This window comes from Bos mutus, chromosome 13 (genome assembly GCF_027580195.1).
Source record: "Bos mutus isolate GX-2022 chromosome 13, NWIPB_WYAK_1.1, whole genome shotgun sequence".
Classification (NCBI taxonomy): Eukaryota; Metazoa; Chordata; class Mammalia; order Artiodactyla; family Bovidae; genus Bos; species Bos mutus.
This window is the reverse complement of record NC_091629.1, coordinates 11,309,131-11,329,162: the sequence shown is the minus strand read 5'-3', so window position 1 is coordinate 11,329,162 and position 20,032 is coordinate 11,309,131. Positions and strand designations below refer to the sequence as shown.

Here is a 20,032-nt window from a genome sequence, read left to right as displayed (position 1 = left end):
AAAAGATATAAGAGAAAAAGCCAACATTAAGATTATTTTTAAGGGCAGGAAAAAAAAGAATACTGTCTTGAGAGCAAAAAAAGCATTTGGAGAGATGAATAAATAATATTCTGTGATAGGATTATTTTTAAAAACAGGATGTGTATCACCATAATGAAATTATGTCAAATAATGATTAATTAAAATTTAATACAGCCTTAATGTCTGAAAAAACACAAAAGTCAATAATTATTTTTTTGTTTTTCTTTAAGTCAGTAATTCTTAAAGAACAATCTGTAAGGATTAAAATGTTAGGACCTTAAATACCTAGGTTAATATAAAAGGTAATATAGCTTTGCTTGTATGCATTTGTTTTATACTCCTGTGACTTTAGTAACATATTTTAATAACTGTACTTTACCACAGTAATTATATTTTTTCCAAATCAATGGAGGCATTTAAATTTTTTAATGAAGGGCTATAATAAGACAAAATTTAATAATTCCTTTACATTTACCAGTATTAAAACAAAGAGTTATATTCAAACATCAATAAAATAATATATACTGTACCTTATTATAACGATCATGTGGAACAGACTGTAAAACAATTGGTTCCATTGTAGAAACATTGGCAAACTGTACCTCTGGTATATACAGGGCACAAACCACATGAGCCCAACCTAAAAATAAGTAAGTAAAAATAATGTCATTCTCCAGTTGCAACAAAGGTTTTTAAAACATAAATTATTAACTTTCTGAACAGATCCCTTAAATGCCCATTTAAGCAAACACAACAAAAAACATTAAAAATTGGCGCTGCTGCTGCTGCTGCTGCTAAGTCGCTTCAGTCATGTCCGACTCCGTGCGATCCCATAGATAGCAGCCCACCAGGCTCCCCCATCCCTAGGATTCTCCAGGCAAGAACACTGGAGTGGGTTGCCATTTCCTTCTCCAATGCGTGAAAGTGAAGTTGCTCAGTCGTGTCCAACTCTTAGCGACCCCATAGACTGCAGCCCACCAGGCTCCTCTGTTCATGGGATTTTCCAGGCAAGAGTGCTGGAGTGGGGTGCCATTGCCTTCTCCGAAAATTCGCACTACTAATACTTAACACCAATACTGATAAAAGACTCTTAGTCATTTCCGCAGTTACTGTGTGCAGTAACACAAATGAAGGGAAACTTTTTTTTTTTTTGGCTGCTGCACCCATCTATCTGGGATCTCAGTTCCCGGACCAGGGACTGACTCAACCCGAGCCATGGCAGTGAAAGCCCAGAATCCTAACCACGGGGCCACCAGGGAACTCCCCAAGGGAAACACTTTAAAATTCAGATGCTGGCACTGACAGATTTTATAAGAGTAAACTAAATAATTCAGATCAATACTCTCTCTGAGAACCACAAAAAGTATGCAGTTTTACAGCTGAAAACCTAAAATAAAAACTTAAATACTTTAAATGTTAAATGTCAATATTAAATTTGTAACTGCCATACTAACGTTAATATTTTAAATACTAACATTCATTGTTTTACTATTTTAATATTTCACTTCAAATAATTGATCTTAAATGTTGCTTCTCTCAAGTTTTCAAAATGTGACTCAGTCAGTTCAGTTCAGTCACTCAGTCGTGTTCGATTCTTTGCGACCCCATGAATTGCAGCACGCCAGGCCTCCCTGTCCATCACCAACTCCCGGAGTTCACCCAAACTCAAGTGCATCGAGTCGGTGATGCCATCCAGATATCTTATCCACTGTCGTCCCCTTGTCCTCCTGCTCCCAATCCCTCCCAGCATCAGGGTCTTTGCCAATGAGTCAACTCTTCGCGTGAGGTGGCCAAGTATTGTAGTTTCAAGCCTCAGCATCAGTCCTTCCAATGAGCACCCAGTACTGGTCTCATTTAGGATGGACTCGTCGGATCTCCTAGCATTCCAAGGGACTCTCAAGAGTCTTCTCCAACACCACAGTTCAAAAGCATCAGTTCTTCGGCACTCAACTTTCTTCACAGTCCAACTCTCACATTCATACATGACCACTGGAAAAACCATAGCCTTGACTAGACGGACCTTTGTCAGTAAAGTAATATCTCTGCTTTTTAATATGCTATCTAGGTTGGTCATAGCTTTCCTTCTAAGCAGTAAGCGTCTTTTAATTTCATGGCTGCAATCACCATCTGCAGTGATTTTGGAGCCCACAAAAATAAAGTCTGACACTGTTTCCACTGTTTCCCCATCTATTTCCCATGAAGTAATGGGACCAGATGCCATGATCTTAGTTTTCTGAATGTTGAGCTTTAAGCCAACTTTTTCACTCTCCACTTTCACTTTCATCAAGAGGCTCTTTAGTTCCTCTTCACTTTCTGCCATAAGGGTGGTGTCATCTGCATATCTGAGGTTATTGATATTTCTCCCGGCAATCTTGATTCTAGCTTGTGCTTCTTCCAGCCCAGCATTTCTCAAGATGTAATCTGCATATAAGTTAATTAAGCAGGGTGACAATATACAGCTTTGACGAACTCATTTTCCTATTTGGAACCAGTCTGTTGTTCCATGTCCAGTTCTAACTGTTGCTTCCTGACCTGCATACAGATTTCTCAAGAGGCAGGTCAGGTGGTCTGGTATTCCCATCTCTTTCAGAATTTTCCACAGTTGATTGTCATCCACACAGTCAAAGACTTTGGCACAGTCAATAAAGCAGAAATAGATGTTTTTCTGGAACTCTCTTGCTTTTTCTATGATCCAGCAGATGTTGGCAATTTGATCTCTGGTTCCTCTGCCTTTTCTAAAACCAACCTGAACATCTGGAAGTTCAAAGTTCATGGATTGCCGAAGCCTGGCTTGGAGAATTTTGAGCGTTACTTTACTAGCGTGTGAAATGAGTGCAATTGTGCAGTAGTTTGAGCATTCTTTGGCATTGCCTTTCTTTGGGATTGGAATGAAAACTGACCTTTTCCAGTCCTGTGGCCACTGCTGAGTTTTCCAAATTTGCTGGCATATTGAGTGCAGCACTTTCCACAATATCGTCTTTCAGGATTTGAAATAGCTCAACTGGAATTCCATTACCTCCACTAGCTTTGTTCATAGTGATGCTTTCTAAGGCCCACTTGACTTCACATTCCAGGATGTCTGGCTCTAGGTCAGTGATCACATCATCATGATTATCTTGGTCGTGAAGATCTTTCTTGTACAGTTCTTCTGTGTATTCTTACCACCTCTTAATATCTTCTGCTTCTGTTAGGTCCATACCATTTCTGTCCTTTATCAAGCCCATCTTTGCATGAAATGTTCCCTTGCTATCTCTAATTTTCTTGACGAGATCTCTGGTCTTTCCCTTTCTGTTTGTTTTCCTTTATTTCTTTGCATTGATCGCAGAGGAAGGCTTTCTTATCTCTCCTTGCTATTCTTTGGAACTCTGCATTCAGATGCTTGTATCTTTCATTTTCTCCTTTGCTTTTTGCTTGTCTTTTCACAGCTATTTGTAAGGCCTCCTCAGACAGCCATTTTGCTTTTTTGCATTTCTCTTCCACAGGGATGGGCTCGATACCTGTCTCCTGTACAATGTCACGAACCTCCATCCATAGTTCATCAGGCTCTCTGTCTATCAGATCTAGTCCCTTAAATCTATTTCTCACTTCCACTGTATAATCATAAGGGATTTGATTTAGGTCATACCTGAATGGTCTAGTAGTTTTCCAAACTTTCTTCAATTTAAGTCTGAATTTGGCAATAAGGAGTTCATGATCTGAGCCACAGTGAACTAGCCAATCTGATCAAAAGGACCACAGCCTTGCCTAACTCAATCAAACTAAGCCATGCCATGTGGGGCCACCCAAGACAGATGGGTCATGGTGGAGAGGTCTGACAGAATGTGGTCCACTGGAGAAGGGAATGGCAAACCACTTCAGAGAACCACCTTGAGAACCCCATGAACAGTATGAAAAGGCAAAATGACAGGATACTGAAAGAGGAACTCCCCAGGTTGGTAGGTGCCCAATATGCTACAGGAGATCAGTGGAGAAATAACTCCAGAAAGAATGAAGGGATGGAGCCAAAGCAAAATCAATACTCAGTTGTGGATGTGACTGGTGATAGAAGCAAGGTCCGATGCTGTAAAGAGCAGTATTGCATAGGAACCTGGAACGTTAGGTCCATGAATCAAGGCAAACTGGAAGTGGTCAAACAGGAGATGGCAAGAGTAAACGTCGACATTTCTGGTATCAGCGAACTAAAGTGGACTGCAGTGGGTGAAATTTAACTCAGATGACCATTATATCTACTACTGTGGGCAGGAATCCCTTAGAAGAAATGGAGTAGCCATCATGGTCAACAAAAGAGTCCGAAATGCAGTACCTGGATGCAATCAAAAACGACAGAATGATCTCTGTCTGTTTCCAAGGCAAACCATTCATAATCACAGTGATTTCAAGCCTATGCGCCAACCAGTAACGCTGAAGAAGCGGAAGTCGAATGGTTCTATGAAGACCTACAAGACCTTTTAGAACTAACACCCAAAAAAGATGTCCTTTTCATTATAGGGGACTGGAATGCAAAAGTAGGAAGTCAAGAAACACCTGGAGTAACAGGCAAATTTGGCCTTGGAATACGGAATGAAGCAGGGCAAAGGCTAACAGAGTTTTGCCAAGAGGACACACTGGTCATAACAAACACCCTCTTCCAACAACACAATAAAAGACTCTACCCATGGACATCACCAGACGGTCAACACCAAAATCAGACTGATTATATTCTTAGCAGCCAAAGATGGAGAAGCTCTATACAGTCAGCAAAAATGTGACTAAAGAAGGTATAATGTGACTAAAGAACTGATGTGATAGTAAGGAATTATCAGAGCTAAATTGCAAAAGGATGGAAGTCCAGGTCCTTAAGTACAACTCTGACCACTTTGCCACCTGGGGGACATTTGCTTATTTCAAAGAAAACAGCTGAGAGTGGAAGGTACTTTTGACAAATTCAGAAGGCTCAAAGTATAGGGATCTTATGTCCCTGGACAACTAAGGGAAAAGAGGAATACTAGTTACTCCCTCACCCTCTTTCAGTGGCAAAACTGAGGGGCTGCATTGCAAGTCAGAAATGCCAATAAACTAAAAGTACAGAGGCCCTCCAAGAGCCTGCAGCTGAGCTTTGATCATCTCAAGCTCAGAAATTCAACTCATGTAATCCTAAATTATCAAGTGCCTCAGACACCAGACAGAAGTTAATATAAACCCTCTCTCCAGGAAAATAATGTCATTCATTCGGCTACAAATAATTTCTAATACGGCAAGGAGATCAAACCAGTCAATCCTAAAGGAAATCAATGCTGAATATTCATTGGAAGGATTGATTCTGAAGCTGAAGCTCCAATACTTTGGCAACCTGATGCGAAGAGCTGACTCACTGGAAAAGACCCTGATGCTGGGAAAGACTGAAGGCAGGAAGATAAGGAGAGGACAGAGGATGAGATGGTCAGATGGCATCACTGACTCAGTGGACATGAGTTTGAGCAACCTCCGCAAGATGGTGAAGGACAGGGAAGCCTGGCGTGCTTCAGTCCATGGGGCTGCAAAGAGTTCGACACGACTGAGCAACTGAACAACAACAAGTTTTAATAGTAGCTCATTTTCATTTTCAGCACATTGAAAAATATGAAACACAAGAGAGACAACATGAATGAAAAGCGGCAAAAACATGAAAATCAAAACAGATTCGTATGTTGGGGTTTCAGACACAGAGGTTTTTAAAAGTATGGTTATTATATTTAAATACACACAAAATATTAAAAATTCCATCAAAGAACTGAAAACTCTCAATCAAAAATTAAAGAAGTAAAAACAAAAATTTAAAACTAGTAAATGGGATTAACAATGGCCTAGACATATCAATTGGAGAAGGCAATGGCACCCCACTCCAGTACTCTTGCCTGGAAAATCCCATGGACGGAGGAACCTGGTAGGCTGCAGTCCATGGGGTCGCCAGGAGTCAGACACGACTGAGCGACTTCTACTTTCACTTTTCACTTTCATGCATTAGAGAAGGGAATGGCAACCCACTCCAGTGTTCTTGCCTGGAGAATCCCAGGGACGGGGGAGCCTGATGGACTGCCGTCTATGGGATCGCACAGAGTCAGACACGACTGAAGCGACTTAGCAGCAGCAGCAGATATATCAATAGTCAAAAAGAAAATTAGAACAAAATAGGTCAGAAGAAAATACTCAGAACATTAGCACAAAAGTATGAAAAAGACAAAAAGAGGACAAGAAACAAAAAGAACATAATAACAAGTTACCTAACAAGTAATTAGAGTCTCAAGAGAAATATAAAAGAAATAAGTGGTATGGAAGCAATATTTAAAATGATAATAACTAAAATCTTTCTAAAATAAAAAGATAACAAGTCACAGGTTGAATAATCACAATAAATCCCAAGGTAAATTAATATTAATATAAATCCATACACAGGCACATAATCTGTAGAACTACAGAAAACCAAAAAGAAAAATACCTGAAAATAACCAAAGGCAAGTTATCACCAAAAGAAAGGGATAAATAACAAAAAAAAGCCAAAAATATCTTTAAACAAATTCAAGCCAAAAAATATCTTTAAACAAATTCCCTCTAAAAGCAACACCAGACAATTTTCCTTGGGCAACAGAAAAGAGAGAAAACAAAAATGACCAAAGAAGGAAGGTCCAAGATGCATAGAAAAATGAAGCATGATAAACACACAGGTACTTCTGACAGAGTATTGGCTGATGAAACAATAATAACACCTTCTTTCACTTAAAATACAAATGACTGCTTACATCAAAAGTCTTGTAAAGTTTTCAATGTGTATAAAACATTTTACTACTAAAGACTGGGGAAGAAGCAGGTAAAAGAGATCTATACAGTTCTGAGGTTTTCTACATTTTATGTAAAGTGGTATACACAGTAGATTGAACTATTTGTATGAAACTTGTAATCCCTAGAACAACTGCTACAGCTACATACATAAATATTAATACCTGTATATACAGAAAAGATATGGCCCAAATGGTAATCTAATAACATTAAATTTAAATGGAATTAACTGTATTATTAAATGGATTAAAATACAATGCTAAAAACATTCATAAAATCACAAATAAAGAAGAAAAGAGGGAACAGAGAATAATAAAATAAGAAAAAAATCAAGGTTAAGAAGAAATAACAGGAGACTAGTCAAGATGGAATAATAAGGACCACATTTATGCTCCTGCATGTAACAGTGCATATCCCCCCAACTCAAAAATTTTAAAAAGGGACAAAATAATTCAGACAATGTTTCTCAAGACACTTGAGTTTCCCCTGTGGCTCAGCTGGTAAAGAACCCGCCTGCAATGTGGGAGACCTGGGTTCAATCCCTGAGTTGGGAAGATCCCCTGGAGAAGGTAAAGGCTCCCCACTCCAGTATTCTGGCCTGGAGAATTCCATGGACTCTATAGTCAATGGGGGCGCAAAGAGTCGGACACAACTGAAGCAAATGAGCACACGTCAGCAAAAATGGGGGAGCAGGCAGCTCCAAAGGCACTTTCCACCACAGAAACATCCCAAAGTCAAGCAAAAACTGTAAGAACCAATTTCAAAGATTCTGGAAAAAAGAATGAAAGGCTTGCAGCAACCAAATGAATTCTAGGTCAGAAAAAAAAAAAAACTTAAAAACTGTGGGAAAGTGGAGAGTTCCCTCGCCGTCCAGTGGTTACAAGTAGGTGCTCCGACTGCCGGAGGTCTGGGTTCAATCCTTGGTCAGGGAACTAAGATCCTGCAAGGGGCAAAAAAGCCAGCAAAAAGAAAAGTAAGAAAGCTTTGGGAATTCTTACTTTCCCTTGACCCCTGCCATCCTGGATTCAGCAGAAGTCTTCAAGAGAACACCTTGAAGACCCAGTAACCAACCCCAGCTCCAGTTTCTGAAGGAACAGAGGAGACTTTATTTGCAAATAATTGTGCTTCCCTATTTTAAAATGCCTGTGGGCTACTGAAGAACTAACACATCTTATTCTTTTGACAAGCTCAGAACTCACACAGGGCAGAAAAGTGGAGGGTATTTCTCAAATCACTGTATGGCAGACAAACCAAAAAAAAAAAAGGCACAGATGCCTGGGGCAAAAAATTATGGTTCACAAACATGCCAAGAGCCCAAGAGGAAAACCTGGGACAGATTTTCTCTTGGAAACTGGGAGCGCTGAAAAGTATCTGTGCATTCCAGGTAATTTAGACAGCACCACATGCCCAGGGCAGGATGCATCTTCGTAAAAGACCTGATGAGATGCTAAACTTTCATCACTGATATATCTCCTGGTACAGGGCAAGCAGGAAGCAGAACTCTAAGCAGACTGGCTGGCCACTGAAGGAAAGATCCCAGCACAGAGTCAATCCACAAACACTGGAGAGTAGTTTCTTCTCTTTTTTTTTTTGAACCCCTCTCCCTTCTCACTTCTACTGCACATTATCTTAGCACCTAGTATTCAAGCAAATCTTTGCCAAAACACTAGTTGAACACAAGCTACAAAAACAGACTTTAGAGATCAAAGTGACAAAGAAAGCACACTTAAAAAAAAAAAAAAAAACTATATAGAAAACCACTTAAAAGGCAAGTAACACCAAGCAACAAAATTAAACCATGAGTAAAGACCCTACTTTCCAGAGTGGACATAGTCAGTATGTCCAGTTTTCAAGAAAAAGTTACAGAGGATATAAAGAAAAAGAGCATATAGCCCATTCATGGGAGAATTTAACAGAATTTGTCTCTGCAGAAGCACAGACATTAAATGCAGACTTTAAATCACTGTCTTGCTGCTGCTGCTAGAGAATCTGATCCAGCAGGTGTTGGGATGGACCCAGGGACCTAGATTTGATCAACCTCACTGCTGCTGCTAAGTCGCTTCAATTGTGTCCGACTCTGTGCGACCCCATAGACAGCAGTCCACCAGGCTCTCCCGTCCCTGGGATTCTCCAGGCAAGAACACTGGAGTGGGTTGCCATTCCCTTCTCCAATGCATGAAAGTGAAAAGTGAAAGTGAAGCCGCGCAGTCGTGTCCGACTCTTTGCAACCCCATGGACTACAGCCTACCAGGCTCCTCCACCCATGGGATTTTCCAGGCAAGAGTACTGGAGTGGGGTGCCATTGCCTTCTAAAGGAAAGCAAGGACAAGAAACCTAAGGAAACCAGGACAATGAAGTCTCAACAAAGAGAGAATCAATACCATTTTAAAAAGGAACCAAACACAAACACTGATGCTTAAAATTATAATAACCAGAATGAAAAATACACTAGAGGGTCTCAACAATAGATCTGAGTACAGAAGAAAAAAACTCAGTCACCTTAAAGGTAGACCAACTGAAACATTAGATAAAGACATGAATCTACACATTCAAGAGGTTCAAGGAACCACCAGAATAAACACAACGAGATCTGCATTGAGATAAAATAATAAATCACTGCTAAAGCCAAGGAAAAAGAGAATCTTTGAGAAGAAACTTGTTACATACAAGGAATCCTCAGTAAGATTAAACAATAAATTTCTCATCAAATTCAACAGGGGCCATTAGTGTGTGTACAATGACATTTTTAAATTTCTGGAAGAAAAAACTTGTCACTTAAGAATTCCAAATCGAGCAAAATTATCCTTCAAATATGGAAAAAGACACACATCCCAATGAAACACAAGGTGAGGGAATCTGTTGCTAAGAGACTTGCCCCACATGAATCTGGAGAAGGGTTTCTTCTGGCTAACCAAAAAAATACTGTTATTTAATCATTATGTCCGACTGTGACACCATGGACTGCAGCCCACCAGGCTCCTCTGTCCACGGGATTTCCCAGGAAACAATACTATAGTGGGTTGCCATTTCCTTCTCCCAGGAATCTTCCCGACCAAGAGATCAAACCCATGTTCCCTGCATTGGCAGGCAGATTTTTTACCACTGAACCACCAGGGACACCCCCGGTAAAGTTTAAACATAGGTAAAAATTAAAGGCAACATTATAATAGATTTGAATTGTAACTCGTTATCTTTCCTACATGGTTTAACATCTACTTCTGCATCACTGATTACACTAAAGCCTTTGACTGTGTGTGGATCACAACAAACTGTGCCCAATTCTTAAAGAGACGGGAATACCAGACCACCTGACCTGCCTCCTGATAAATCTGTATAGAGGTCAAGAAGCAACAGTTAGAACCAGACACGTAACAACAGACTGATTCCAATTTGGGGAAGAGGCACGTCAAGGCTATGTATTGCCACCCTGCTTATTTAACTTATATGCAGAGTACATCATGCGAAATGCTGGGCTGCATGAAGCAAAGCTGAAATTAAGACTGCACGGAGAAATATCAATAACCTAAGATATGCAGATGACACCACCCTTATGGCAGAAAGCAAAGAGGAACTAAAGAGCCTCTTGATGAAGATGAAAGAGGAGAGTGAAAAACCTGGCTTAAGACTCAACATTCAAAAAACTAAGGGCTTCCCTTGTGACTCAGATGGTAAAGAATCTTCATGCAATGTGAGAGACCTAGGTTCGATTCCTGGGTTGGGAAGATCTCTGGAGAAGGGAAAGGCTACCCACTCTAGTATTCTGGCCTGTAGAATTCCGTGGACTGTACAGTCCATGCGGTCGCAAAGAGTCAGACATGACTGAGTGACTTTCACTAAAACGAAAAAAAAAAAAAAACTAAGATCATGGCATCTGATCCCATCACTTCATGGCAAATAGATAGGGAAACAATGGAAACATTGAGAGACTTTATTTTCTTGGGCTCCAAAATCACTGCAGATGGTGACTGCAGCCATGAAATTAAAAGATGCTTGCTCCTTGGAAGGAAAGCTATGACAAACCTAGACAGCACATTAAAAAGCAGACACGTTACTTTACCGACAAAGGTCCATATAGTCAAAGCTATGGTTTTTCCAGTAGTCATGTATGGATGTGAGAGCTGGACTATAAACAAAGCTGAGCACTGAAGAAGTGATGCTTTTGAACTGTGGTGTTGGAGAAGACTCTTGAGAGCCCCTGGGACTGCAAGGAGATCAAACTAGTCAATCCTAAAGGAAATCAACCCTGAATATCCATTGGAAGGACTGATACTGAAGCTGAAGCTCCAACACTTTGGCGCCATGTGAAGAGCCGACTCACTGAAAAAGACTGATGCTGGGAAAGACTGAAGGCAGGAGGAGAAGGGAAAGACAGAGGACGAGATGGTTGGATGGCATCACCAACTCAATGGACTTGAGTCTGAGCAGGCTCCAAGAGTTGGTGAAAGACAGGAAAGCCTGGCGTGCTGCAGTCCATAGAGGTCAGAAAGAGTCGGACACAACTGAGCAACTGAATAACAAAATACTTTAAAAGATAAATGCATGATACAAATTTTGAAAAAACAACAGAAAGGTTGTGGGGTGTAGATGTATAGGAGCAGAATCTTTGCATGCTATTGAAGCTAAGTTGGTATCAGTTCAAACAAAGGAATTATAATAAATCTAGGATAACTGTAATCTTCATGGAAAGCAGCAAGGACATACAGCTGGCCCTTGAAAAACACAAGTTTAAACACTGCAGGTCCACTTATATGTAAGTTTTCCATAGTAAATAATACTACAGCTCTACATCATCCAGAGTTGTTTGAATCCGTGGATGTAGAACCTTGGATATAGAGGAGTCACGTATATATTTGGAGGACCAACTATACATTATATTTGGACAAACAGTAGGCTAATAGCTGCCCAGGTTGAAGGTACTGAGGGCAAATGAGACGTGAATGCTAAAGATTACAGTGTATATTTCTGGCCTGATAAAAATTCTAATTGTGATAATGGTGGCACAAGTCTTTGAATACTGTAAAAGCCATTGAATTACATGCTTTAAATGGTTCAATTGTATACTATGTGAATAAAGTTGTTGTATTTTAAAAATCAACAATAGAAAACAACTGAATTTTTTAAAAAGGCAAAAATACATACATACATCACCAAAGATGCAAGAATGGCAAATAAGTACATGAAAAGGGGATCAAAAGTATTATTCATTAAGGAAATGGGAATTAAAACTACAAGGATATCGCAGACATAGAAAACAAACTTATGATTACCACAGGGCTCGAAGAGGAGAGAGATAAATTAGAAGTATGGGATTAATAGATACTCATTACTACATAAAATAGATAAGAAGCAAAGATTTACTGTTTAACACTATATCCAATATCTTACAATAACCAATGAGACAAAAATCATCTCAAACAAACTCCCATAAAGCTATTCTTCTTTAATGGCAACTTGAAAAGAAACAAAAACAAACCCTGACTATACCAAGTGTTGAAGAGGATACAAAGCAACTGGAAGTCTCAACTGCTCCTGATGGGAATGTAAAATGTTACAACCACTTTAGAAAACAGTTTGTCAGTTCCTTAAACAATTAAGCATGCACTTACTATAAACTAGCCATTTCATTCTTATTTACCCAAGGTAAATGAAGGCCTATGGTCATACATGTGCTCAAATGTTAAAAACTTCATTTTTAATAGCTGAAAACTAAAAACAATCTGTCAACAGGTTAATAAACTGCTATAACCATACAAAGGAATAATAGTGAACAACAAAAAGAAATGAAATAAATATTGATACACGTAACAAGAAGAATTACCTCAAAATACTTATAATGATGGAAATAAACCAGACAAAAAATTTGCATGTATATTATATACATATTCGTATGTCTAGACACACATATAGACTCCAATTGTAGAAAACTCTAGAAAACATAAATTAATCTACAGTAATAGAAAGCAGACCACTGGTGACCTGGGAGAGGCTGCAAAGAGGAACAGGTACCTCAGATATACTAATGTATGCCTGAGTCCCTCTGCTGATCACCTGAAAGTATCACAACTTGTTAATTGGCTATACTCCAATATAAAATAAAAAGTTCAAAAGTAAAAAAAAATAGACCTCAATTCAAATTTTAATCTGTATTAAATGTTAAATCATTTATATACAATAGTTAGTGAGACAAGATTAAAGATTGAGAGGGACAGCTGCTGCTGCTGCGTCACTTCAGTCCTGTCCAACTCTGTGTGACCCCAGAGACGGCAGCCCACCAGACTCCCCCATCCCTGGGATTCTCCAGGCAAGAACACTGGAGTGGGTTGCCATTTCCTTCTCCAGGGAGGGACAGAGTAGACTTAAAAAAAAATGACCAAACTACATGCTGCCTGTAAGAGAAACATTATGCGGCTTCCTAGGTAGCCCAGTGGTAGGTAGCCCAGTGGTAAAGAATTCTCCTGCCAATGCAGGAGATGCCAGGAGACATGGGTTCAATTCTTGGGTCAGGAAGATTCCCTGCAGCAAGAAATGGCAAACCACTCCGGTATTCTTGCCAGGGAAATATCATGGCCAGAGGACTATAGTCCATGGGTTGCAAAGAGTTGGACACAACTTTGCAACTAAACAACAACAAACCAAAAACAAAAAGAGAAACACTTAATAAAACACTCTGTTAAGTTTAAAGGAAATAAAAGCAAATCAATGGGCAATGATATATCCTGCTAATAGTAAGAATATAAAGGCAGGAGTGACTCTTCTGATATCAGATATGTACTACAAAACAAACACTCCATAGATAGAAAGGAATATTTTGTAACAATAAAGGGGTATCAATAAAAAGACATAATAACAATTAGGAAAGTATATGTACCTAGCCTTAAAATATATGAAGCACCACTTGACAGGATTGGAACACTTGACAATGTTCCAACTTTAACAGATTTTTAACATATGATTTTCAGCAATTAATAGATGAACTAGATTCACCCCCCTCCAAAATCAATGCAGACATAAAAGAGCTTAACAATAAAAACTGTCTTGATCTAACTGACCACAACACTATATTCATTCAACAGTAGAATACATAAGACACGTTCACCAACACAGATAATAAATATGCTGGGCCTTGAGATAAGTCTTAGTGGACTTTAAAGGACAAAAATCATCCAGAGTGGAATCGCTAACAATAAAGAAATTAAATAAGCAACCAACAATTACCTATCTAGCAATGTAACTGGCAAATAAATGAGACTTCTAAATTTGGGGGTAAAAGAGAAAAGCAGGAGAAATTTGGACAACATTTTGACCTAACAACAAATAAACAACATATCAAATTCTGTGGAATGCAGTAAAAATGTTCGGAGGGAAACTTGAATCTTTAAATATTTTTACTAGAAAAGATATACTTTTTACTAAAACTTCATGGCAAATAGATGGGTAAACAATGGAAACAGTGAGAGACTTTATTTTGGGGGCTCTAAAATCACTGCAGATGGTGACTGCAGCCATGAAATTAAAAAATGCTTGCTCCTTGGAAGAAAAGCTATGACAAACCTAGACAGCACATTAAAAAACAGAGACATTACTTTGCTGACAAAGGTCCATATAGTCAAAGCTATCACTTTTCCAGTAGTCATGCATGGGTGTGAGAGTTGGACCATAAAGAAAGCTGAACACTGAAGACTGATGCTTTGAACTGTGGTGTTGAAGAAGACTCTTGAGAGCCCCTGGGACTGCAAGGAGATCCAACCAGTCCATCCTAAAGCAAATCAGTCCTGAATATTCATTGGAAGGACTGGTGCTAAAGCTGAAACTACAATACTTTGGCCACCTGATGTGAAGAACTGACTCAATGGAAAATACCCTGATGCTAGGAAAGACTGAAGGAGGGAGGAGAAGGGGACAACAGAGGATGAGATGGTTGGATGGCATCACTGACTCGATGGACATGAGCTTGAGCAAGCTCCGGGAGTTGGTGATGGACAGGGAAACCTGGTGTGCTGCAGTCCATAGAGCTGCGAAGAGTCGGACACAACTGAGGGACTGGACCGAACTGAACTGAACTAGAAAAGAAGATCTAAATTCAAAGATCTAAGGTGCCGCCATGAAGAAGTTAAAACATTAGAGCTAAATACATACAAGGTATGTAGAAAGAAGGAAATCATAAAGATTAAAGGAGAAATCAGTAAAATACAGAAAACGGGGAGATAACTTTAAAAATTAAAGTCAGTTTATTTCTTTAAAAAGGTGAACAAAACTGACAAATTCCAGGTACACTTGTTAAAGAAAAATGAAACCAAACATCAAACTCCAAAAACCAAAACAACAAAGTAAAACAAAAGAAGCAGAGACCACAAATCACCAGTATTAAGAATAAAAATAGGGCTTATCACTACTGACACACTACTGATCCAACAAATAATAACAGGCTAATAAAAAATACTATACATATTTACTCTCCAAAAATAAAATTTTGGGCCTCCCTAGTGGCTCAGTGGTAAAGAATCCGCCCACCAATCCAGGAGACACAGGCCTGATCTGGGAAGATCCCACATGCCTCGGAGCAACTGAGCCAGTGAGCCACAACTCATTCAGGGGCTCACAGCCCGTGCTCTTGAGCCCAGGAGTTCCAACTACTGACGTTCTCTTACCCTAGAGCTGGTGTTCCACAACAAGACAAGCCACCACAATGAGAAGCCCACACCCCACAACAAGAGTAGCCCCGCTCGTCACAACTAGCGAAAAGCTCTTGCATCAACAAAGACTCAGCACAGCCAAAAATAATAAATAAATGAAATTGTTTTTTAAAAATAAAATTTTCAGGGCTTCCCTGGTGGCTCAGTGGTAAAGAATCCATTTGCCTGCCAATGCAGAGGATGTGGGTTTGATCCCTAGTCCAGGAAGACTGCACATCGTTGAGCAACTAAGCCTGTGGGCCACAACTGCTGAGCCCACACACTGCAACTACTGAAGCCTGTGCTCCCCTAGAGCCCATGGAGCCCAACAAGAGCAGCCTCCACAACAGGAAGCCCACATACCCGCAACGAAGAGTAGCCCCTGCTCACTGCAACTAGAGAAAGCCCACATGCAGCAACAAAGACCCAGTGCAGCCAAAAATACATAAATAAATCTTTATAAAAAATAAGAGCATACAGATTTTAATATTTTAAAAGCACATTAACAAACTTCAGTACACTGACAATGTTTTCAAGTGTACAGTTCAGTAGTAGTACAGTTCTTAAAAAGAAGGGAGATTAATATCCCATTTTATGTATATAACACATCTTGTTTATCCATTCAGCCTCTGATAGACATTTGAGTCATTATACTTCTTGACTATTATGAATAGTTCTTCTGTGACCATGAGTGTACAAATATCTCTCAGAGACTCTGCTTCTAGATATATCCACTGGAAGTGGAACTGCTGGATCATTCTTTTTTATAGTAATCTTTTTAAATTTTTTGAAGGGCCTCCGTACTGTTTTCCATAGCAGCTATGACACTTTATAATCCCACTAACAGTGCACAAGGGTTCCAATTTCGCCACAGCCTCACTAACACTTGTAATTTTTTTTTAAAATATAGTAGCCATTCCAAAGGTGTGCTGTGACTTCATTGTGATTTTTCATCTACATTTCTACAGTGATTAGTAATGTTGAACACTTTTGTATCAGTAATGTCACGTGGATATTTGTACCCCCTGAAATGATGAGAAGAGGACTTAACTTTTGTGGTACTCTTTCCCCAAACCCATACCAGGAGAAAAACATCAGAGGAACCCAGAAGGGGACATTCATCAGGTACCTGGCCAGTATTCAAGACTGTCAAGGTCATGCAAAACCAAAAAGACTGACAAACTGTTACAGACCACAGGAGACCAAGAGACATGGAAGCTAAATGCAAAAGAACATTAACAAAAAAGAAAAGATGAAAAAAATTTAAAGTATAGCATTCAGTTAATAGTAACATACAACTGTCTCTTAGTTTTCACAGATATACCATGTTACTGTACAAAGTTAATAATGAAGAAACTGGACAAAGGGTATACAGGAACTCTCTGTACTATCTTTGCAACTTTTCAGTAAATCTATAAGTATTCCAAAACATTAAATTAATTAAAACAAATTTAAAAAGCTGACTTAAAAAATGCTTAGAGAAAAACAAGTAGAGCCAAAAACACCATTGACACTCTTTAAACACCAAAAACACTCTTAAAAAATTAAAAACAATTTTTTTTTAAAGACAAGAAAATGTGGGAGAGCAGAAGAAAAAATGGAAGAGAGGAAGATAATAATGAGAAAGGGCTATCTCTGCAAGATATGAAATTGGAACAATTAAAACAGTGTAGTACCGGCCACAAAAAGACACATCACTAAACAAAATGAAAGTCCAGAAACGAAGCCAAATCACATGTGAACTTTGTATTTTTAAAAAGTGTCATTTGAATTCAACAGGGGAAATAAGATTATTCAAAACATGTATTTGGAACAAATGGATAGTCACCTAGGTGAAAAATAGGTCCATACCTCATAACTCACATTACAATAAATTCTAGATGGATCATTAATCTAAAAAATTTATAAGCCACATACTAGAAAAAGCCTACCCCAAAGTGTGAAATAATCTTGGTATAGAAAATAGCCCTTTCAGTATGCTACCAAACCAGGACAATTCTTTTGAATGATGATAACATAATCACTTATTTCTGTATGGCCAAAGGCAAAATCAAAACACAAACCAATATTTAGGAGGAAAAAACCCTGTAATATTCCAAAGGGCTAATTTCCCTAAAACATTAAGAGCTCTTACATAACTATCAACAAATGTTCCATGAGGAATGTACCAAAAGGAAAATGAGTTAAAAATATGCATGAAAACTTCATATAAAGAAAATAAAAATAGTTTTTAAGCATATGAAGAGGTGTTCAACTTCTCTCATAATAACAGAAATGCAGATTAAGGTTATGTTTATTTTTACCCACCAGAGAGAAAAATATTAAAATATTCTTAATACTGATAGATGGAAAGGGTTAAAAGCTATATTCTGAATCCCTCTTTTAGACTCCTGAGGAAAATATCTTGATTGTTGATGTTGATTGCAACATCAACCCTGAAGATAGATGACGGTCCTATAGGGTCTGCCATGTACTAATAACTAACCTCAGAATAACTAGCCTGCTATACTTGGCTGTCAGGAATATATATTGTATGACTTATAATTTATGGTCTACAGCTATGTTAAAATAAAAGAGCTAACCACTTACAAATATAAAGGTTAAATGTGTGCTAATGTTACTTGTACTTGCATGTCAACCTTACAATCAAAATGCTGGCAACATCAAAACCTGCATCAGAGTTTGGAGGCCTCTGTATTGTAACTGTATATGCTTTTCCTTTATAGGTGTATTTGGTGCTGGGTAAGTCAATTGTGACTTGTGAATCTGATCAATGATCCCAAACTGAAACTGACTCAGGTAATCATGCAACTGTGCTGAGGAAACCATGTTGAAAACAGTCTCTTCTCATGTAATGTGAATTAGTACATCTCAATACAGGGGATACGGCAAAATCCAGTAAAATTTCAGATGCACATACCCTCTGACCCAGCAATTCCACTTCCACGAATTTTTGCCTACAGCAAATCACCCACATATCTATGACTACATTGTATATGGTTATTCACTGCAGTATTGTTTTTTAAAAAAGACTAATAATAACTGTTATTATGGTTAAATGGTTAAATAAATTATAGTTCATTTTTAGAATTAAATAACATACAGATGTATATGACAGAGAGTTTTTTTTACTACTTATATGCAGTGATCTCCAAGGTACACTAATGAAGAAGCAATTCATAAAACACTATATTCTACATTTGTGTAAAAAGTGTTTATGTATGCAGAAAATGGCTCCAGATAGATATCAAGAATATGGTAACCTCCCCAGGAAGGAAACTACATGGTAAAGAAGCAGGAATGGTAAGAGCTAAAAGCTAATAATTATATTCAATTTCCTACTGACGTATATATTATTTAGCAATCTCACCATCATCTTAAATTCAACACATAAAGAGTATCTCAGCATTGATCTCTACTTTCAAAACAACTCTCTATCCAACACTCTCTAACTCAGTAAAAGACCATCGATATTCAGCTGTCCACAAAGAAATCTGAGCAACTCCCTTCCCTCATTTCAACCATATCCATTAAGTCATACAGTAGTACTACTGTTAGACAGCCATGATTTAAGCTTGTTCAGTATCCATTCCCTCTTCTCACTAGAATACCATGCTTGAGGAAATTCTACTTGTTTCTGGTTCTAATAACTCCAAAATGCAAGCACTCAAGCACTCATTTTTTCTTCCAACTCTTGTGAGTTATATCTTTTCATTTATTCTTTTTGCTTCAGATATCCAGATCTATTTCTGTTACTGACAACTAAATAATATACATGTCTCTTGAAAACTGGTAAATAAAGGTCAAAAATGAAGCATCTGGACTGATGACATCTCCAAGAGCCTGTGATCTTACAGAAACACCAGAAAATGGAGCATAAAATGTCAAAACCAATTTGGTCAGAACTCTACTCTGGAAGATAGTCAAAAGTTTACAGTACCAAGTAAACAACACAAAGGCAACTTAAAAACTGTAACAGTTCTGTGTCATTTTCAGTTGCCTAGGCTCTACCACTTACTAGTGTGACAATGGTCTTGAAGACAGCATCCCATGTTCCTAGTGCCAAACTCTGGCCCCTGGTTCCTGAAGGGGCGAAGCAGAGCTTGCCCTCAAAGAACTATGATTTTAAGTTTTAACAGAACTAAGGAAGGAGGACTGACTTTGGCATTTGCTCTTGTATCCTTTAACCTGGATGAAGTGTGTTTTAAGAGGTTACCTGTAATCCCCAGGATAACCATTTAAAAATATATACATGGGAAACGAAGTAAGAATCAAAATCTGATACAAGAAACAAAGAAGAGCATTATATACTGAAAAGCAGGTCAAAACACCAAGAACATAAAAAACAATTATAAACATACATGCACCAAACATCGGATTTTCAAAATACATGGGGAGGGGCGGGACAGGGGAGGGGGGAACTGAAGGGAGAAACAGGCTGTTCTTTACTCAAGTTTCAGTAATGGGTAGAACTTAGAAAACCACTAAAGAAATAGAAGAGCTACTACAACCTATCTAGGCTCAATATACGTATACAGAAAACTGCA

At 38.6% G+C, this 20,032-nt stretch overlaps 1 protein-coding gene across 5 annotated transcripts in view; it reads right to left on the bottom strand.

The window, feature by feature from the left end:
* Window positions 1-20,032, bottom strand: part of MLLT10 (MLLT10 histone lysine methyltransferase DOT1L cofactor) — a 207,176-nt gene that overhangs the window by 132,945 nt on the left and 54,199 nt on the right. For all 5 annotated transcript variants that reach the window (XR_011466442.1, XR_011466443.1, XM_070380988.1 and 2 more), the window contains exon 5: window positions 552-661. Coding sequence is in view for 3 of the 5 variants with exons in the window: in XM_070380988.1 (XP_070237089.1) it covers window positions 552-661 (110 nt within the window). In the remaining 2 variants the exon portion in view is untranslated. The remainder of the gene's footprint in view (window positions 1-551; window positions 662-20,032) is intronic.